At 41.3% G+C, this 20,623-nt stretch overlaps 1 protein-coding gene across 1 annotated transcript in view; it reads right to left on the reverse strand.

The window, feature by feature from the left end:
* usp53a (ubiquitin specific peptidase 53a) overlaps window positions 1–20,623 on the reverse strand; it is a 55,720-nt gene that overhangs the window by 15,868 nt on the left and 19,229 nt on the right. Inside the window, exons 2-9 of the mRNA XM_032583366.1 lie at window positions 10,922–11,565; window positions 8,152–8,244; window positions 7,473–7,607; window positions 5,771–5,881; window positions 3,915–3,997; window positions 3,642–3,726; window positions 3,262–3,408; window positions 2,047–2,196 (exon numbers count right to left, since the gene is read on the reverse strand). Coding sequence (XP_032439257.1) covers window positions 2,047–2,196; window positions 3,262–3,408; window positions 3,642–3,726; window positions 3,915–3,997; window positions 5,771–5,881; window positions 7,473–7,607; window positions 8,152–8,244; window positions 10,922–11,065 — 948 coding nt within the window. The 5' untranslated portion in view covers window positions 11,066–11,565. The remainder of the gene's footprint in view (window positions 1–2,046; window positions 2,197–3,261; window positions 3,409–3,641; window positions 3,727–3,914; window positions 3,998–5,770; window positions 5,882–7,472; window positions 7,608–8,151; window positions 8,245–10,921; window positions 11,566–20,623) is intronic.

Below are 20,623 nucleotides of genomic sequence, written 5' to 3' on the forward strand. Positions count from 1 at the left end.
CTAATCAGAGTACAATTATTCTTTATTTGTTCCTTAATTTGGAAATGCAAATGTGTGTCAAGTGAAATAATAAAAAAAACACAAGTTACTTTGATCAAACCAATTTGCTCACATTTTAGGTCCCAATCAAGTTCATATCGAGATCCAGTCAACTTCCCTGTTAGTTGTCAAATTTTAAGTTTCAGATGAAAAATTTGAGGTTCTGGGGGTAAATCCTGATAAATCATTTCGGTGAATTTTTAAATTCCAGCAGTTTTTTGTAAACTAGTTTAGTAATTAGCTGTCAAAGTGAAACTTAAAATCACCACAATTTCTACAGCTGAATGATTTCTGAATAACCCTTTGCAAATATTCCACCAGTTATACTGGCCAATATAAGGAAACAATAAACCCCCCCCCCCTGCTAATTGAAGCTCCAAAATGCTTACTGTGGTTCCTAATTTTCAGAAAAGGCTATTTTATGAAGCTGGAAAAAAAAACAAAAAAAACATGGCGAGGCGACAGTGTCGCAGTCGTTCTGTGACAACTGTTTGAGGACTCCTAGGAATGCTGGCGAGCTGCGATTCAGGTACTTGGCAGGAGCTGAAGCGCAGTAGCTCCTCCATCTCGCTCAGGAGGGTTTGCACACGCAGCACAAGCTACTGATGGATTGACGCAGAGCCAGGCGGCCGCTGCGCCACCGTCCCCGAGAAAATAGTGAGCAGGATGTGAGACAATGGGCTTGCTCACACATTCGTATCATAAAATGGTTTAAAAGAGAAAAAAATCTGGGGAAAAAACAGAATTTCCGTACAATATACTGTATATAAATAATTCAGTATTCTGTGCGACTTCTTCTCTAACACAATTGGAGGCATCCATTAAAAGCCTCAACACAGACTTTAATACTCTAAATACAGTCATAAAAGAATTGAGGAGCTTCTCTGTCTGCTTTTAAACTAGGCCAACGCTCACCAACTCATTAGGCACTAATGATTTAAATCGTGACTAATGGTGCCATCTTAACCTTGCAATAATCACAAAAAATATCATATCTTTTTATAATTCTCCCTTTTTAATGCCAAGGATCCTTGTCCTTACTAAGAACCAGCAATACATTCATGTACAAACAGTGGAAATTTAAGCAAGCCGCAATATGTAATTTAATAGTGCTTAAATTGCATATTGTGGCTTGCTTGAATGTTTTTGTTATGGTTTCTTAAGAGCTTTAAGATAAATCTTCTGATAATTTGTTAGATTGCCCCGTAGGGATGACACAAGGCTTCTTTCTTGGAATGATCTTGCTGAATCTTTATATTAATGATTTATCAGTTACCTGCATAGATGTTCATGTTAAATGTAAGCAAGCAACACAGTTATTTTATACAAGCAGAAAATGTCCATGAAGCATATTCGAATCTAGAATCATCTTTGAATCAAGTTCAGAAATGGCTTTATAAATCTGCAAGTTTCCTTTCATCTCAGTGTCTTTATAAGGGCTGAAAATCTTGATATTATGAGTAATTTTGAGTATCTGTGTGATATTCTTGACTCCGTTTTACCTTTTAAAAATCACAGTAAGTCACCAAAACTGCTCAGTTTAATTTCAAAACCTTAAACGTATAAGACCATAATTGAAGCTGGGTAACTGTAATCAATCGCACCATTTTGAAGAACTCAATTTAATGAGATTGGAGGATTGTATTAATTTTAAATATGCTTGTTTTGTACATAAAGTTTTGCATAGACTTATGCCACTCTTTTAAGTGAGTTTTCTTTAAATGAATGACTCTAGGGGACATAGGCACTAGACTCACATGTAGCGATGATTTAAGAAACCACATACAGGAACATTTGGACAAGAACTTATTAATAAGATGTTGTAAATATTGGAAAAGTTTACTATCATACAACGGGCAACCCCTCTACCTTGTTCTGTCTTTATATTGTCTTCATTGAATGGGCTTTACTGAAATATATCTATATATCTAGGGTCCAACAATCCTAGATATATAATCTTCCGTAAGTAACCTCTGTGTCTAATAGACCAGCGAATGTCCTCCTCACCTCTTTCACTGTTGCATCATCAAAGAAAACCCATTTGGAGGATTTGGTGTGGAAGGCGAAGGCACAGTAGTGGTGGCTGGAGTAGCAGATCATCCCCACAAGCAGCAGCTCTCCCTTTTTGGCATGCTCGTCAGTCACCCTGTAGAAGAGCTGTGGTCGCAAACACACAAATAAAATATTTATACCCAGGTGATTGATGCAGAAGTAAGCAGGAAATAAAGCTAAAACTGTTGTTCCTTCCTAGCTTTAATAGGCCAATAGCAGGCCTTCACATCTATGCTCCAATCTTCCTTACATTTCTTGCTAAAACAAGGGCTATTGTCTGCATTTGTTGCACAAACATTATAAGGACAGTGTTGGTGAATAGTTTCTCTCGAACATGTTTCCTGAACAGTACGCTTTCTGTTTCCCGTCTTAAACTTAAAAAAAGGAGAGCTTTCAAAGCAAATCAAGAAGGCGTAGGACTCGCTTTAACACCCAATAAAGTCACATGGACTGTTCCAAATGAATAAAAACTTTTGTGGTGGATTAATGTGAGGGCGGGTCTAACAAATTCTTCTGATGGTTTGGCTTTGAAACAACTCAAGAGGGAGCTGTTAAGAAATCAGTCTGAAAAATGATTTGTAATGTGGGGACTGTGTCCTGATCTGAACTGTGCTGATTGATTTTTGCTTGTAAAGTTCAACCACACAGACAGTTGATGTTAATAGAGCCACTGAGGACTAGTTTGTAAATTATGTCATATTGTAGCTTGTAGTTCAATATTAATGTCCGACAGGAGACATCAGGAAAAACATGGCCACATTTGGGCCTATTCCTGATTGAATGTTTATCTATAAACAAGCTTCAGAGCATTTCCTTTCTTTCAGTAAAACATGTCGAACCTTCATGTTCACTTCACAGGCATTCTCTCACACAAAGATGAGAGGAGGGCCTTTCTGACAAACTGTTTGATCCGGGCATTGGGAGTCAACTGCTTATGCAGCTGCACAGAATTCCACAGAAGTAATTCCCCACTTTATTTCCAACAAATGTCCGACTGCGCTACAATAAACTGACCCTAGAGCAGTCAGAAGGCATAGTAGTTGCGTAAATAGAAATCAGTACACTCTCCATACTTTTAATCAAGTCTGATGTTTTGGTGGACCCCATAGAGCTATTTTAATTTCGCTGGAAACTAAATTACATGTAAACGACGGCTTAAAGGCGACTCACCGCAGAGAGGCTGAGATGAGGCCCCAGCGAACGGATGACTTCCTCTGTGAGATCCGATTGTTCAGAGTCCCACACAAAGCCGATGGTAACTATTTCTGGGCAGTTCATCAGGACCTGTCTGATCCGGATCTTCTGACCACAGTTGCTCTGAAAGAAAGAAAAAAGCAAAACAACAATTTCAGTCTCATTAAAACCACAGGTATAAAATATTTCAGAAACTGTTAGCAGTATCAAGTAGTTAAATACGTAGGTGCACCTCAATTTAGAATACAATAAAAATATATATATCACAGTTATACATATCACGTTTTAACTGATTACAAAAAGCCTCCAACAAAATGACGAAGCTGTAAAAACAAATGAATAAAAAAAATACTTACTGGACAATTTCTAAGGTCCCCAATTGTACTTGCTGCTTGTAACAGTTCCCCAAAAGACTCATCACGACGCTGATGCGTCTGTTGACTAAGAAAGCAGAAAACGTCAGCACAAGATTTTTTTCTATCAAATCATATCAAATCATGATAGAAAAAAAATAGACGTAATATGACCTATAGTGAATAGGATGTAGCAGCGGTACATCCTATTCACTGTAGGTTTCTTATTACCTCCTTTTAATAGGAAAAAGGAGCTTTAAATATTCTGTCCCTTACCAGAGTGCTGTGGTGGAAATATAATGTACCAGCTCTGTAAACGGCAGAGGGTCAGACGACGCCCCACAGCTACGGCACACGGACTGAAGAGGAGAAGGTCAGTGAGCAAAAAGGCAATAAAAGAAAGCTTATATAACTTCTGCCAAGGACCATTTTATTATAGGCAGGAAATAAAAAAAACAAACCATTAAAGATGTATACAGATGACCAAATGTGTGATTATGTTTCAGTATTATTTGCTGCTTTGGGGTCAAAAAGTTAAGGGAGTCAGATCAAACGTGTTATCAGCTAGATGTAGAGAGAGTATTTGTTTAGGACAGAAACAGACTCAGTGATGGGCATCAGTGCCACAGAACAGGCTGGTGTGCATGGTGTGCGTAGCTGGGATTTATGTATACAGCATCTGTGACACATCCGGTACTGCTGTTGCAGAAGCAGTAGCATTGTGCAGCCTGACAATAAAACACCCTCTGTAATCCACAAGGGGCGACCCAGTGTGAAAACATGATGGATTGGATTCCCATTGTCTCAAGCACTGACTCATGTAGCACTGTGCAAGTGTATGTGTGCAGGACTCTAAATCATGACGCTGTCTTAAAGAAGGTTCAGACCGTCCACAGATCAACCCTGAAGGCCAAACAGATACAATCATATATGGTAGAATTGATTGACAATGACCTAAATAATACAATATTGAATATTTGTGAGTGTTTACAGTTGACAATACAATGTTGGACTCCATAGTTTTCTCTGGTACCCTCCATGATTTGATGAGCTGTTAAGCAGGATGTTTTCACTCAGCATTTCTGGGAAAACCTCATCTAATCCAGAGAGACACCAACCACTTAATCTCAGAAGGAGCAATTCTCCTTCCTCTAAATATGGTCTAACTTATTAGTCCAGTGACAATCCACGGTTCAGGCCACAATGGCAGATTTGTAGTTTAAACACACGTTGCGACACCATCTGCATCGTTATCCACCTCAGTGAGACACTCTGCAAAAGTCAAACCATGCAAATCATAGAAATCTCTACCTAAAAAAAATGCAATTAAATGTTGTAAATTGAACATAAAATCTATATTTCTCAAGTATTTTTTTCTTTAAAGACTTGATATGTAATAATCAGATTGGTTTATTTTGTCTTTGGCTGAAGCAGGAGGATTACATTGGTATAAATGAGTCAACTCTGTCCACTATTGAAATTTTCACACTACTCCAAACACTAATCCAAAGTGTAAAGCACAAAGCTGTCCTCTGTTTATGGTTTTAGAGTCCATTTGCTCTTTAAAACATTTCATCAACTCTAAGACATATCTAATTTAATGCTAAATAATGGTGTCATCATAGTGGAGAATTAAACATTTATGTATGCAATGGCCGTTAAAGTTATCTTGGACTCCATTGGCTTTACCAAAGGTCTTCACAGTCCTACTCACTACTGACATCATTCTTGTGCTGACCATGACAAACCGGTGCCTCTCCCTTTTATGTCTGTGTCCGTTTTCCTTCCTCTCAACCTTTTGAGGTTGAGGTCTGGTTCTGCTGAAAGTGTCATCTCTTTAAAAGATTCAGTTTCTTCTTGCTTAGAATCAGGGATTGCTATGAAGTCAACAACCTAATGAAACATTTTGCTATTTGACATTGTAAAATAAAATAGTATTACACTGTAAAGTTCTGTATATAATTCAATCTGAATCTGTAAGATTGCATTGTATGGATTTGAAAATATATTACTGTATATAAATTTGATCTTTTTGCTGTGCATTAGGATGGCATTTGTTGTAAATTGATACTAGGTAAGAAAATGTAGTTAAACTCAAAACACTGCTAAATGCCTTAAAGAAACCTACTGACCTGCTCATAAAGTGACATAGCAAACTTCTGATGCGTGATACAAGAGTTGGAGGTGCAGGCATCTGTCTCCTCAGGCACAATATGCAGGTGGATCCTCTCCAGTATGTTTTCCTAAGAAAGACAAGGAAATGCCTCAGATATAAAACAACTAATTCAATTGGAGTTATTTCAATAACATCTGTAACGTCATGGTGTAAACAAGCAGCTGCACTTGAGATTCTTTGTATTTTTACCAAGCCCTATAAAGTGCAAGAAATATTAAAGGCTTGCAAAATATTACGCTACACAGTATAGGCTCAACTTCAGTTTTTAAACACGACACTGGTTCACAATGTGCCTCTTGATGTGATAACACAGCAATAGAAAAACAAACATATAAGAAACAAGTTAAACCAAAACAACATGTGCACACGTCCTACTATCCTTGGAAACAACTTTAAAATGCCTGAAAGTAACCTGTTCATCTGGAGTACAATGGAATGCAAGTAAAAAAACAAGGAAACAATGCAGCAGTCACACCGCCCAGGGCTAATATGGTGAGAAAATTGCAATTCAATCCAGGAACAAAAGCTAGGGAGCTTTTGAGAATACAGAAGGAGACAGGTACAAATGAACCCCGCTCACAAGTAGAACCAGTCGGGTACTGAGATATTCTCAAAGGCCCAGAAAAGGTCTGTAGTAGAAAAGATAGATTTTCTTGCAGCTTGCAAATATGTATCAGGAGAGTAACATTACATCCTGACACATTTTGGTTTGGAACATTTTTTACCCCTACGGTGGCTGCCACTTAAACAGTGGCGTCTACGTTTTACCATTTTGTGCTGCACATTGGGGGACAAGATGTCCAGAAAACACGGATATGACATCCTTATGTCTGCTTAGGGCTCTCAGAATAAAAACAAGAATAAAAACAAGCCAAAAGCAGAAAACTGAAAGGGAAGTAAGTAGATATCTGCATCACTAAAACCTAAGTACATAAATAAGTAAGTAAGTAAATAATAAAGTGAATTAATTAACTAGATAGAAGGTAAATATATAGACCTTTATATAAGTACATGTGCAAACATGATGGAAGTTAATAAGTCAATAAGTAATAAACAAGTAAATAAATATTTCAGTTACTAAACCTAAAAATAAGTTAGCACGGGAAAAAAAATCAAAAAGCAAAAAGGAATGGAACAATATCCATTAAATTGATTGTCATGTAATGAGTACTTTTACTTTTTGGTCAATTACGGTGTCAAATACTGCAATTTTCTATTGTTTCCGATTTCTTAAAATTCCTACATATTGTCACATTTAATGACTATTTTGCATATTCAAACTAATGTGTGGTTCAGTGCCCCATCCAGGCACTTATAGTCCACAAGAAATTCATGTTGTTCTGTTTGAAACTCTCCTTTTAAATCCATTGTGATGAGGTTTATACAAAACTCTGATGAGTTTCTAGCGATTAACACTGTAAATAACATAAACTAATCCAAACAGACTAAAGAAAACCTTTAGATCAAAAATAATAAGCAGTGGTCCGAACACAGCCAACATGCTTATATAACCTGTCATGATAATATTTAGTCCTATTGTGGAAGAAGTTGAGAGGAGAGGTATTAGGGGGGACAGAAGCTCTTTCAGTGACCTCCCCCAACAGTTTGTTGCAGAGAGTTGCCCTCACTGCATGGCAGCATAACACACAAACACTTACAAAGCACTCTGCGGCATCATCCATAAAGCCCAGCTGGAAGCGCTGCTCGTCCTTAAAGGTCTCTGCCAAGGCGTGACGCAGGTTGTCAGAAGGCAAGGCGCGCTCCCGACTCTGCTGGAACTGGGAGAAAAGGCCCTGACGAAGGAATAGAGGAGAGGTTCACACATGGACAGTGCCACATTGTGTTTGCAGGCATTCATATATCTGAATTCATACCGCTAGATTTTTGTTAATAGTCATTTTAAAGTAAAAAAAAAGAAATTCAATGTGAAAAACACAAAGCAGCAAATAACACTTTTCAGACGTTCCCACGCCATCCCTATGTTGAAACATGGTGCTGGCAGCATCGTGCTGTTGGAAAGCTATTATTCTGTAAACACACACAAACTGGTCAGAATTGATTGAATTAAAAGATGGTTTTATGTAAGAGGGCTAATATTTAACTGAAAATCATGTTTTCTACTTTGTGTCGGTCGACTTCATAAAATCCCAATAAAACATGTTGATGTTTGTATTGCATGTTAATGAAGGGGTATGAATACTTTTGCAAGGTAATGTGCAATAATAATTTCTGTGACCAGGTGTACAATGCATCCATAACGGCAAAAAAAAAAAAAAAAAAGCTTCATGGACATTTTTGCGCTTACGCTTATTTAGGAAGTTGCTAAAAATGCCGTACCTTTAGTGCACAAAAAATGCATGAGTCTCCCAGACAGAAATGCCCCGGCAGCTGTCTCAAGCTGCGTCTGAAGATGTCCAGATGCCACAGGACCTACAAAAAGGAAACAGAGAAGCAAGTTAATCTCCAATCTCATAGTCAGAGGATTTCCTACAATCAAATCATGTAAACACTCTCAGAAATACAAACAAAATTCTAACGACCAGGAGCAGAAGTTTTGTTTTTGTTGAGTGTGAATAATCTTATTATGTAAGAGAGCCAAACACCCTTGGGTATATTTTGTTATATGCATGACATTCAAAATGATGTCTCCAAGGTCTCAGAATCGTCTCTCATGTAGAGAAATACAGCCAAAAGCGATGATCACCTCCAACCAGCTCATGGGTTGTCTTAGCCTCTGAGTCATGGTCTTCTTTGAGACTGACTTAACTCATGATTGCTGCAATGACTCATTGCACCAGCCAGGGCTCCAGTGGTCAAAATCAACTGTGGAGAACATTCATAAACTGCTGGGAAGCTCGGACAGATTTAGACGGTGACTAAGCCCCTGAAATCACTACAATAAAGACAGAGGGTGGAACATGTTGTACTGTGACACCAATAAAATAAATAAGCCAACAAAAATTCAGCTATTTGATATTTAGGACAGAATTTTACATTTTTTCCATAATTTATTTTAACAGTGTATTTTATTTGACTATTTTCCAGTTCTAAATAACTTAACGGCTGAAAGAAAGGTGACCAGCGGGGCCAGTTTTTAGGAAGTCCTCCTTTTGCAAGTTTCATGGCTTGTTTATGCATTCCTAACCAAGCAAGTCTTCAGATTCTGGGTTTTTAACCATTTGTCTTTCTGATGGTTTCCAGTTCTGTCAGATTCTTGGTTCCTTATACAAACACACCACTATTCTGGTGAGAGGGTTTTCTGGGTCAGTTTTGGTTAGAATCAGTGAAACTAAGAGTACTTTATGCCACTTGAGGTCTATTTTTAAGATTTTCCTCTTCCCGTCTTTAGTTCATTCTTAATACAAAGTTTCTGTTCAATTCTGGAATTTGTTGGCTTCTAGTCTACATTACTACAATGTTCTTCCTGTTTCTAGCTTATTCCAACTTGCTCTGGGTCACAAGAATGAGATAAGATTTTAGCATTTTTCAAATACACTCAGAACAACAGTTTTCACAATCCTACTGATTCCTAGATTGGGTTGCGGTTTTCTCTTATTCAGTCCAGATTTCTCTCGGAGTTTTATAGCAAGACTCCGTCAAATGCTTTCCTAATGTTAAAAACCGCACAAAAAAAAATTAAAACAAATTACACTGCATCTACATTTAAAAATGTTTAACATATCGCAACAAGTATTTTATAAAATCTGATTCAGGTTTGATCAGTTTATGTATTTTACATTTTCATCTGTAATTGATAAAATTAAGTCCAGAACCTATAAAATCTACTAATCAGAATATTTGTTCATCTTAAAATCTAAATCTCAAACCACATCAAAACTTCAGTGCTTACAGACAACCCATAGACAAAGCAAAAATTATGATATCTAGCATATTTAAAGGTACTTTAATTCAACCAGGAAGTCTGTTACTAAAGGCTAAGGTTGTTAGTGTTACTATTTTCAAATTATTAGTTTCATAAGATCAGCAGAATATGTCCTTACTTTTTAAAAAGATTAATAAATGCAGTTATTTTGCGTTTTTTTGTGATAAGTAACTAAAGTAGTCGGGGACATGCAGCTTCAGCCAAAAAACCTATTCCCCGAAACAGACGGAAATATATTTTAAATACTTTTTATTATCAGTTATACTGTTACATAATAAATACCACAAGATACAATTTGAAGTCTATATTGCCCAGTTTTTCTTCCAGTCAGAAGTAAATCTACCAGGGGTAGGAATAATTTTGGGCTTAACTGTAAATGATTGGTATCAGAGGTTCCCCATTGTTGGTGTGTTCTGTTTGTGCATGACTTTGCACATCTGCATGTCAAAAGTAGTTTTTTGTTTGTTTTTTTTTTTTTTTTAATCACAGTCAATTTATGTCTGACCGACATGGCAAAACTGTATTACAGTGTGCCTCATTTGCTTGATCTCAGGAATCTGAGTTTTATGCGACTGTTTTTTCTCCCCTTTAAAATGACATTTGCAAAAAAAAGATGCTGTTGTCACTCAATGTTTGTCTTTTTTTTTTTTTTACACACATGAAGGCCTTCATCAAAATATAAATAGAAAAGTAGTAAGCTCAAAATGTAATAAAATCTGATATTCAGATGTTTTATTTTTATGCAAAGGAAAAATATATCTTGAATATCTAGGTAAAATTATATGTCAAATTTTCATCTATAGTCAGTTTATATTTGTTGATAATGCAGACCTGGAGATTATTAAAATTGAGTCCTTAAATTTTATTTTTATTTATTAATTTATTTCTAACTTTTTTGTGTCCTCTCTGGATGTTTAAGGTCCTGCAAACCTCTACCATTTATTTTTCCTTCCTGTACAATGAAACTTAAACTCACTAGTCTTGGTTTTAGCAATTATTTATTTATTTATTTTAGTTTAAACTAACCATGTAAACAAGAGTATATGGCAATCTAGATTTTGGAAGTTTGAAATTATTATAAAGCTCTTAATCATTCCTGATGACTGAATAAGCCCCAACAGTCAAACTCAAGACCTAAGTACAGCTAAAGCCAAAATCTCCGACTTCTCCGACAAGCCACATTTTTGCCTGATACTCCTTTGTACCAACAAATGTTTCACCTACCTGCACAGCACTGTTGAGGAAGCAGCTGTTCTGGCCCGGCTCGTTTAGCAGTCCCTTGGTTGGGGCCAGAGACATCATGCTCCCTGGCTGGTAGGATTTCCCCAGATTGCCCCCCGGCTTCCTGAAGAACTTGGCCCATGCCATTGGTTAGTGGAGTCTGCTCTCAGATCGGTGGGATAGTTAATTAGATAGAGGATAAGGCAGGTTGTAGCTGGGATCAGATCCCGATTGGGCCCAACAGTCCAAGGTTAGGTTATTCCACAAGCTGCTGCAGCTCCCCAGCTACACATAGGATTCTAGTCAATGTCAGCAGCTCACAAGTTCTGTTTACCCTCTCTGCAGCTTTAATAATCTTAGTAAAATCCAAAGTAAACTTGCAAAGGGGGGAAAAAAATTACAATCCACGTCTTTGTATAGGCAAGGCTTTAGTGGCGAGTTGTGTTTTTTCTTCTGAAAAAATGCACTTTCTGAACTCAGAAAAACAGTTCAATCATCCATTAAAATAGCAGGACAAAACTTCAAACTGCCTTCAAAAGGGGACGGTAAAGCTTTCAGCAAGTTCGCCATCATGGTGCACACTTCCAGCTTAAGTTACTCGTCTGCTGCAGAAGTTTTATCCAGGTAAAGCTGAAAACATGTCCACTCTGTGAGGGGGGAAAAAAGAGAGAGTTAGATCCAGAGAGCTTTATGAGGTCAATGTGCAGCTGATTACCAGTGACAGCATTGAGTTCTGTATTATCATTTTACATTTACTGTCGATTTGCCCATTTGGTTTTAAAAAAGGAAAACATGCAACTGATCCAACCAATCACACAAGAATGTGCAGCCTCATTTCTGTTTTCATTGATGTCGAGCTGATCTTTGCAGGCATGTAAACAAAGCTTACACATTAACTTTTACAGACACCCTTTGCACCAGAGGAGTGTAACTGAACTCGGCACAAATTCAGACAGCATTTTGAATTCAGACACGTTTATTTTTAATCGCCCAATGTGATTCCTTATTTAGTCTTTACTTAACTTCTGCTAAAAGATAATAACTAGTGTGTAGGATTGACAAGCCAAAATCTGATTTTGACAGATTATGATTGCTTTGAAGCACTTTAAGACATAAAACAAAAAAAACTATTTATGGTGGAAAATGGTGGTCTGTCCCATTTGGGTTGGCAGTCTGTCGGTCTTAAGTAAAGGGATTGAAAATATCTCTATCTTTTTCATGAATGATGGTATGATGATAGATGAACAAACAGATGTGGGCTTCATCTGCAGTAATGCAGGTACTGCTCCAGTTTATAAAGTTCTGATTTTTAATAAACTTAGAAAAGTGTATCTAAGTACATGTTGTTGGTTATAGATGAAAAATAGTTGGAGTTGCTGAGTTTTGGTACAATCAATTAATGGAAAAAAATACAGATTATTTGTATTTGATCTGAAAAAAAAAAAAGATTATATGGTCGATGGATTGGTGCAACTCTACCAATTTCCCAAAGAGTTCAATGTCAAATGTTCACAAAAGCCAGGCATTTTTTTTTCCTAATCCAACATTAACACTAGAATTTTATCAAGTCAAAACAATGTCATGATAGTCACCAAATCAACCATTTTTGAACCCATTTGCAATCAGAATGCAAGTTTCTTTTGTTAATTTGTTCTTGGCATCCCTTCATAAGCTAAACTAAGACACACAGATCCAACCCATTTTCTATTTTTGTTCTTTTTATTAACAATTAAACACTTGGAGGACAATAAAAATGAAATTACCCATCAGATTTTTGGAACATGTAATTCAGAATTTTAAAAGCAAGACCTGGAACTCAAGAGGCATCAAAATCTGCAGCAATTGTGTGCATGCTATGCACTCTGGACTGAGAGGCTCACCAGCAGACTGTGTTGAAAGGTCTGATGGATGAATATGTTTGTGCTGAGCAAGGCAGTGGATGCTGTCTGGGTTATTACATTAGGGAATGCCCCAAGAGACTCATGGAGTCACAACTTGTGATTTTCCACAAGTTTGTTGGTGATTTTGAAGGCTGTTTTATTCTATATGGAAGCCTCATCTTGAGGTTCTCTTGAAATCTGCTCTATGAAAGATGTGGTTACAACACCAAACATGTACAAAGCAGCGAGAGTGATAAATCCTCTGAATCAGTTAGTTTTGTTGTAAATTAGTTTCTTCATTTTAATCCCAGTCTACTTCCTTTTCATACCAGAAAAACAATTTTGTACCTTACCGCTTTGTGCGAGTTTATTTATCTCAATAATTATACATTTTAATGAATTATGGACCAAGTTATAGAAATGAAAATGCTACTTTCTCACAAACAACTTTATATGATTTTCTGAAGATCAGAAAATAATATACTTCAATGTCACTTGACAGATTGTGACGGCTGATCAAACCAAAATAACTGCCATCATTTACTGGCATCAAATATTCACATTTATCTCTCCACTAAACTATAAAAAAAAACATAAAAGACTCAAAGTGCATGTATAAAGCCCCCACCCAATGTGGGGTGTCAAGAAAACTGGCATAAGGGTATGAGATCCTTCCAGGCACACGCAGAAAAAGATGCATAATGGCTTGGAAGAAATAAAGTAATCCTGAAGTTTGATTAAAAGTTAATTAAGTTGAATAAGTCTGAATAACATGAATATAAGTAATCACTCAATAACTTTCTACAAAGCATCTCTGATTAATGATCTGTAATGATTTAAATATGTAATGATTATGTTAATGATTAACAACAAGGAAAAGATGTGATTTATTGTCAATGAATATGAAGTTATAATCATCTGAAATCAATTTAACAACAAGTTGAATGTGTTTACTGAGTTTTAATAGATAAAGTGAGTTATAGAATATAGAGAAGACGAATGTGCAGTACAGCCCTGAAAACAGGAAATGTCGCAAGCAGTTCTGAACAGATGGCCAAGGAGCACAGGAAGAAAGGAGAAGGACGGGAAATTCCACTGTGGTCAGCAAGCGGGTTGAGAAATGGGGGGGGACTTTTTCATGAGACACAGCGGCCGTGAAGGAAGTCACGTAGGCCAAACCTTCCCATACACACACATGGTGAGGAGAGGCATAAAAAGGGGCTGAAAAGAGGAACCAGCCGTTCCCAGTCCGGCGGCGCAGAAGGAGAGACAACACCTGCAATAGCATGCAGGGGCAGATTGAAATACGGACCGCACTTCAGAACTACAGGAGAACTCAGACTTCACACCGCTAAGACAGGACTGGGTTCCATCGCCCCATCTCTGGTTCTTTATTCGACCGCTGGTCTCGTCTCAACCCAGCCTTTTCAAACTCTGCAACAAGACTTGGAGGAAGGACAAAGGTCCCTCAGGGATAAAGAACTGGGTTTTGCAAAAGGATTCAGACCCTTTCTGCTTTGCTTCCTTTCTGAGGAGGGTTTTTCCACACCAGGCAAAGACCTCAACCAAGGATGCAAGAAATTCCTGTTGCCAAAAGATCCACCATCGTCTGGGTATGAGTTGAATCTGCTCATTGAAATTCTATTTCAGAACTTGCGACTTAACTCTTAGGGAAAGGAGACAGAGTAGTATGATTGTACATGTAAATTTTATTACACTGTTTTTGATCCATATACGATTGATAATTGATTTGTATGTCGCATATCCCTGCTTAAGCTTGCTTAATAAATTTATACTACAAAACTCTAATGAGGTTGGTGGACATTGGAATTAATAGAGTCATTTAATCTTTGTCCAGTTCTTTTAATCAAGGTAAAACTAATGTACATGATTCCAGTAAATAGGAGGCTTCATAATTTCCTTTGGTGAGAGTAAATAATGACCCTGGGACTTACATCTAAGTCACTAAACATAATCTAGCCGATTCCAAGTGCAAGTTATGATTTAGAAAGTGGGCTACCGTTAACAGAAGTGGTTATTGGAATTATGCAGCTGCGAGGGCTACTCAGCTGATTGTTTCTTAACTGTAAAGGGTCATAACTTCTGGATTGGAGGTAGTTAGAGCTAGACGAATCACTTTCGCCACCAGTTTAAATAGATTATCTCTTATAGAGTACTCTTAGGGTAATACCCAGGACTCAGAGATTTTCCGGACCTGTTAGACGGAGAACTGGTCAGTAGGCAGCCCTGGGGAGTAGTGAGGAGTGGGCGGGGCTGACTATTGCAGGATAACCTACATGGCGCCCAACGTGGGGCGGCGCACAACTGAGTAGGCGGGCCCCAAAGACACCAAGTCAGTAAAAACAGATGTGAGACTCTGAATAGCTCACTTGGGTTGCTGACTCTTAGGGAAGAGAGTTAGTGGTGACTGATAAGGCCATCAGTCACAACCCTCGCAGTAACTGTATAGCATGCAGGTGAGGGAAAGCTTCTACTGAGGATAGAATGACCAGATCCAGACAGGGAAGCCAGTAGCCAACACAGCCTGGACCCATCCCTACTCGAAAGCGCAAAGAGAGGCTTTGGGGGATAGGCGACTCGAAGACAAAGACAACTATGAGTGAGGACAAAGAAGGAGGGGAACTGAATCCCCTGCAAGGGCCGGCAATGGGACAAGGGGCGAGCAACATCAGCCGAGACGAGGGGAGTCATCGACCTAGTCTTTCCCAATCCACGATATCACAAATTCCTACGAAGCTGATATTGCTCGGTGATGGATTGGACTCCTGGACTGAAATAAACAAGAAAGCTTTCTATGGATCCCACTACACCCTCGACAAGGAGGTGGCCCAGAGAATGATGAAGCACTTAGTGCAAACTCGGATATACTTTTGCACCCAGCTTCAACACGGTCACCGTCTGGGGGTCGTCAAATGCCCGGTGAAGGTTGCTAGGAAGACGGAGGTTAAAGAATGGCTGGAATGGTTCGCCAAGCTCCTTGAAGAGTGGGAGGCTGGTGAGCTGCGGACTGTCTACAGTCCCTCCGAGAAGTATGACAGCGTAGTAAAAACCGCTACATTGGCAGCGGGCATTGACGGGATTCTAGTAGACCATCTTGCCAAGGGGGTGCGCAAGTTTCAAGAATATAACGAAGCCCTGCAGAGACTTAAGTTATACAAGGAGATTAAGAAAAAGGAGCAGGCCCTCGAAGAGGCAGGGTCGGAGGTGGCTGAGGCTCCGTCCCGACTGCCCAGCAGAGCCACGACACCGACTCACCAGCGGGAGCAACCTTCGAGGGTTCTGATAGACCTGACGGGCGGCAGCGACGACAACGACGGCGGTGACAGCAGCGACAGCGGCAGCGACGACAACGATGAGGGTCCCTCAGCTCCACCGGGTCCATCGCGGAACGAGGACATCCCACCTGCACCGGCCAATGAGGACGACCCCGAGGGACAGCTCGTCGACAGTCTCACTGAGGAGCAGTGGGCAGCGATGGAGGAGGCGGCCAAGGAATGGTCCCCTCAACGGGACCCGGAGCTCGGGTTTCATCCCCGAGTCCACAGCACGGAGAGGAGGCCTCCACAGCCACCTGCGAAAACTTCAGCGGCCAGCAGTTCCGACGAGGACGAGGAGGAATCGGACGAGGAGCAGTGGGGCCCCGGCCGCCCCAAGAAAAAGATTCAGAAATCGGACACCTGGAAGATGGCCCGAGAGTTAGCCCCCATACCATCGGGGGCCAGCAACATTAGACTGCAGACCGGCCTCCAGATTTATCAGGTTATTGGAAGAATATGGGATCTTGAGGGTGATGGACTGGTTGTGTTCACCGATGACAGATACAAGATCCACAACAAAAACTTCCGTCGCAACCTTAAGGACCAGGCAGGAAAATGTTACAAAGCAGATTTAAGATTACTGGAAGCCTCTTGTAGTCCAGCAACTCGAGGAGACGTAATAATAATGAAAGGCTACGATCTCCCTTATGGCGCTGTAATCCTAGTCCCGATTGGCGTATACCAAAAAGGAGAGAGTCTAGAAGAATATCGGAAGAAGATGTGGCACGGACTCGAGCGGGGCCTAGTGATGGCCAGCAACGAAAGCATGAGAAGAGTAATGGTGAGCGTGCAGGGACTGAGATCACCAGATTTACCAAGGGACACCGCCAGGTCGATTGCAGAGAGCGGAGTGGTGAATATAACCAGGACCAACAGTCATTTCTTTGTGTTCAAAGAGGTGGTGGTGGTGGTGGACCCCCGTCTGCATCGACTCCGCACTGAGCAAGGGGTGCAATTGGCGGCTGAGATGGAGGAGCAATGCCGCATTAGCCATCCATCACAAGAGATCAGGAAATATCCCTTAAAAATTCCCCAGAGTGAGGTTTCAAACACCACCCAGAAAGGTAAAGCCAAGACCGTGCAGCCACCCAGGATAGAAATAAAGGAGGCACCTGTTGAACCAGGGTCCTCCGCAGCAAGGTACATTAAGGAGTTCTCGTTTGAAGAGAGCCGCAGTGAACTGAAAAAACCCAATGTGGGAAGAGTCAAGAATGAGCAGCCGACGGTCCCGAAAGAAGAAGGACCGATGAAACCAGCTAAGATTCGACCGCTGAACTCCCCTGGGAGAGGACCTCTTCGACAACAACAGTATGAGGACATCAGCGACTCGGAGGACGAAGAGGAGCAACCGGAAATCGAACATCCTGGAGAAGAAGAAGAGGAAAGTGATCACGGCAGTGTCTTCTCCGACCCGAAGCAACCACCGACAGAGCACAAGACACTCCGAACAGGACAGCACCGGGGTAAGAAGAAAGAAATGGAGACCTTTGACATCGAGAAATCTTCTGAAAGACTGGCAAGAGACGTGACCTGGGGTCCAGTACAGGCTAAGGACGGACGGCGTACGTATGTACCCGAGGTCGGCCAAACTGAGTACCAGATCCCGGCAGGATGGGCCAGCAGATTGGGAGACCGGGTGCAGCTCGAGGTGGAAGCGACAATCGGAGAATGGGCCAACATCCTGATGACACCATCCTGCTCCACCCTGACAGCACACTATTCCCTGACTACCAACTTCAGGAACGCATACATTGGAATTATGTATGATGTGATGCTGCGACGACTGAAGAAAGCCGCCTACAAGTACTCCAGGGAAACTCAACAGCAGCTGGACGAAGTGTCGGCTGATGAAGAGGAACCTCAGGCGACGTCTTCGGAGCCAGGACCGCAGATCCCGGCGAGACAACCAGAGGTGTCAGCTCAGCTACCTGCCACTAATACGGGACAGGACGCTTACGCCGAGCTGAAGAATCTAAGGCTGGTGATTAGGAGTAAAAACGCAGACGAAAACAATGAGGAATATCTGAAAGATGTTTGGCCAACTGTGCTGTCCACCACCAACCACGAGGGAGCCAAAAAGTTGTGACTGACCAGCGTGACCTCGGACCCGATGGTTGGAACAGACTCAGCGCAGAGCAACTATGAAAGGCTGGTGTTGGAGGACATGGATGATGAAGAGTCCCAGGTGAAGAGAGCCAGAGGACGGCTGGACAAGGGAAGCCGGTTGGAACCGCTGTGGCACACACTTAAGCAGACCGTTTCCCCTGCGAGATATGTGAAGGTATTGCGTGAGGTGACCAAAGGACGCAGAGGAGAGATCGTGTTCGTCAAGTTGCCAGTGAGAAGCACAACAATCGCTCAGATGGATGTAGCAGTGCAAGGATTCGACCTGGAACAGCAGTACTACGAGGACAAAAGGAAGAAGGAGGCTAGCCAATCGGCAAAGCCACCTGGAAGGGTCAACCTCAGACAACCATCTAACTTCCAGGGTAGACCGTTCCAGCAAGGAGCACCGCCATCCAACTTCCAGAGCAGACCGTTTCAACAAGGAGCACCGCCATCCAACTTCCGGAACCGGCCGTTCCAGCAGAAACCACCAGGACCACAAGGGAAACCGACCAACCCTCCGGCTTCATCAAACCAGCCAGGAAAAGGTCAGTTTCTGACAGATGAGGAGTATAGGAAATTGAGCCCAGAAGAGAGGACGGCCCTCCGTGAGTCCCGTAAAGCCGGGGCCGGAGGGTCACCAAAGTAATGGCGTCCAGGTCGCGGGTCATTCTAGAAAATGCCTACTGGGAGGGGGACGAAATCTACGCTAAAGTGGAGGGAGTACCCTACCTGGTGGACACAGGAGCGGAGGTGTCTATGACCCGCAAAGACCTAAAAACAGCAGGACACCTGAAGGTTCAGTTTGCTAATGGAAAAGTAGAAGAAATGCCGTATGGGACCTGGAAAGGAGTAGTGTGGGTGAAAGGTCCCTACAATCTCCTCACAGTAAAAGACTTAGACGAACTCAGTAAAAAGAAAGGCACACATCGCCGACTGGAGCGAAGGCTGACAAGCTTGAAAGCAAGATTGGTGAAAGTCGGCCCGACCCAAGCAGGATCAGAAAAGCAAGACTGGTACAAACCGGTCGACATACCAACGGTGATAGAACAGAAACTTGAAGAGAGTGACTTCTCCCCGGCTGGGAAAGAGAAGCTGCGTGAGATCATCGTTACGGCGCAGGTGGCACGGTTCAAGAACGATTGTGGAGATTTGGGCCCAAAGTTTGTTCATCACATCGAAGGTGGGGTTCATCCACCTGTTCGGCAGTACCCGTTGAACCCAGGAGCAGTCGAGGAGATGGACAAGATCGTGAAGGAACTGAGTGCCCTAGAGATCATCAGAGAGGAACTCAACCCGATCACCAACAGCCCCATCCAGGCGGTGAAGAAACCTGAATCGGCTGGAGGGGGTTGGAGGCCAGTTATCAACTTCAAGGCCCTGAATCGGAGAACAATAGCAAACCGAGCCAGTCTAATCAATCCACAAGGAGCGCTGAAAACTCTTCGAGTCAAGAAGTTCAAGTCTTGCATCGACCTAGCTAATGGATTTTTCTCCCTACGCCTCGCCAGACAATCGCAAGGTAAAACTGCATTTACCCACAAAGGCAAAAGCTATGTGTGGCAAAGGTTACCCCAGGGCTACAAGAACTCCCCAAATGTGTTCCAGTCAGCAGTGATGGAAGTACTGGGGGACGTAGGAGCAACTGTGTACATTGATGATGTTTTCATTGCTGATGACACAGAAGAAGAACACTTAGAAAGGCTACAAAAAGTAGTTGAAAACCTCACCAAGGCAGGGTTGAAGCTAAACCTCAAGAAATGTCAATTTGGACAGTTCCAAGTGAACTATCTGGGTTTCCAAGTCACGTCGGACTTGGGACTCTCTGATGGGTACAGAGAAAAGCTGACGAACATTCAACCGCCTCAGTCAGAAAATGACTTACAGAAAATATTGGGACTGTGCAACTATGTCAGAGACCATGTGCCCAACTATCAGAAATATGCCAAACCCTTGTACCACTGCCTGAGGAAAAGTGAGGACGATGAGAAAGACGGAAAAAGACCCTGGGTTTGGACAGCAGCCAATCAACAGAACCTAGAGGAACTGAGAAGGGCCATTCAAGCAGCTGTGAGACTGGAGCCAAGGAGTTTGTCAGAAAGACTAGTGGCAGAAATCAGCTGCGAGAATGACGATGCCATGATCAAAGTGAGTAACGAAAATGGAGGCTTGGTTACCCTATGGAGTTACACCCTAACTTCTGTTGAAAAGAAATACCCGCAGGAGGAGAAGGAGCTAGCGGTGTTAGCTCGATATTGGGGCGTGCTGAAGGATTTAGCACAAGGACAACCAGTTAAAGTCATCACACAAAGTCAAGTTCACAAGTACCTAAGAAAAGGGACTGTGGAAAGTACTAAAGCAACCAATACTCGGTGGGGAAG

This window comes from Xiphophorus hellerii, chromosome 14 (assembly GCF_003331165.1).
Source record: "Xiphophorus hellerii strain 12219 chromosome 14, Xiphophorus_hellerii-4.1, whole genome shotgun sequence".
Taxonomy (NCBI): Eukaryota; Metazoa; Chordata; class Actinopteri; order Cyprinodontiformes; family Poeciliidae; genus Xiphophorus; species Xiphophorus hellerii.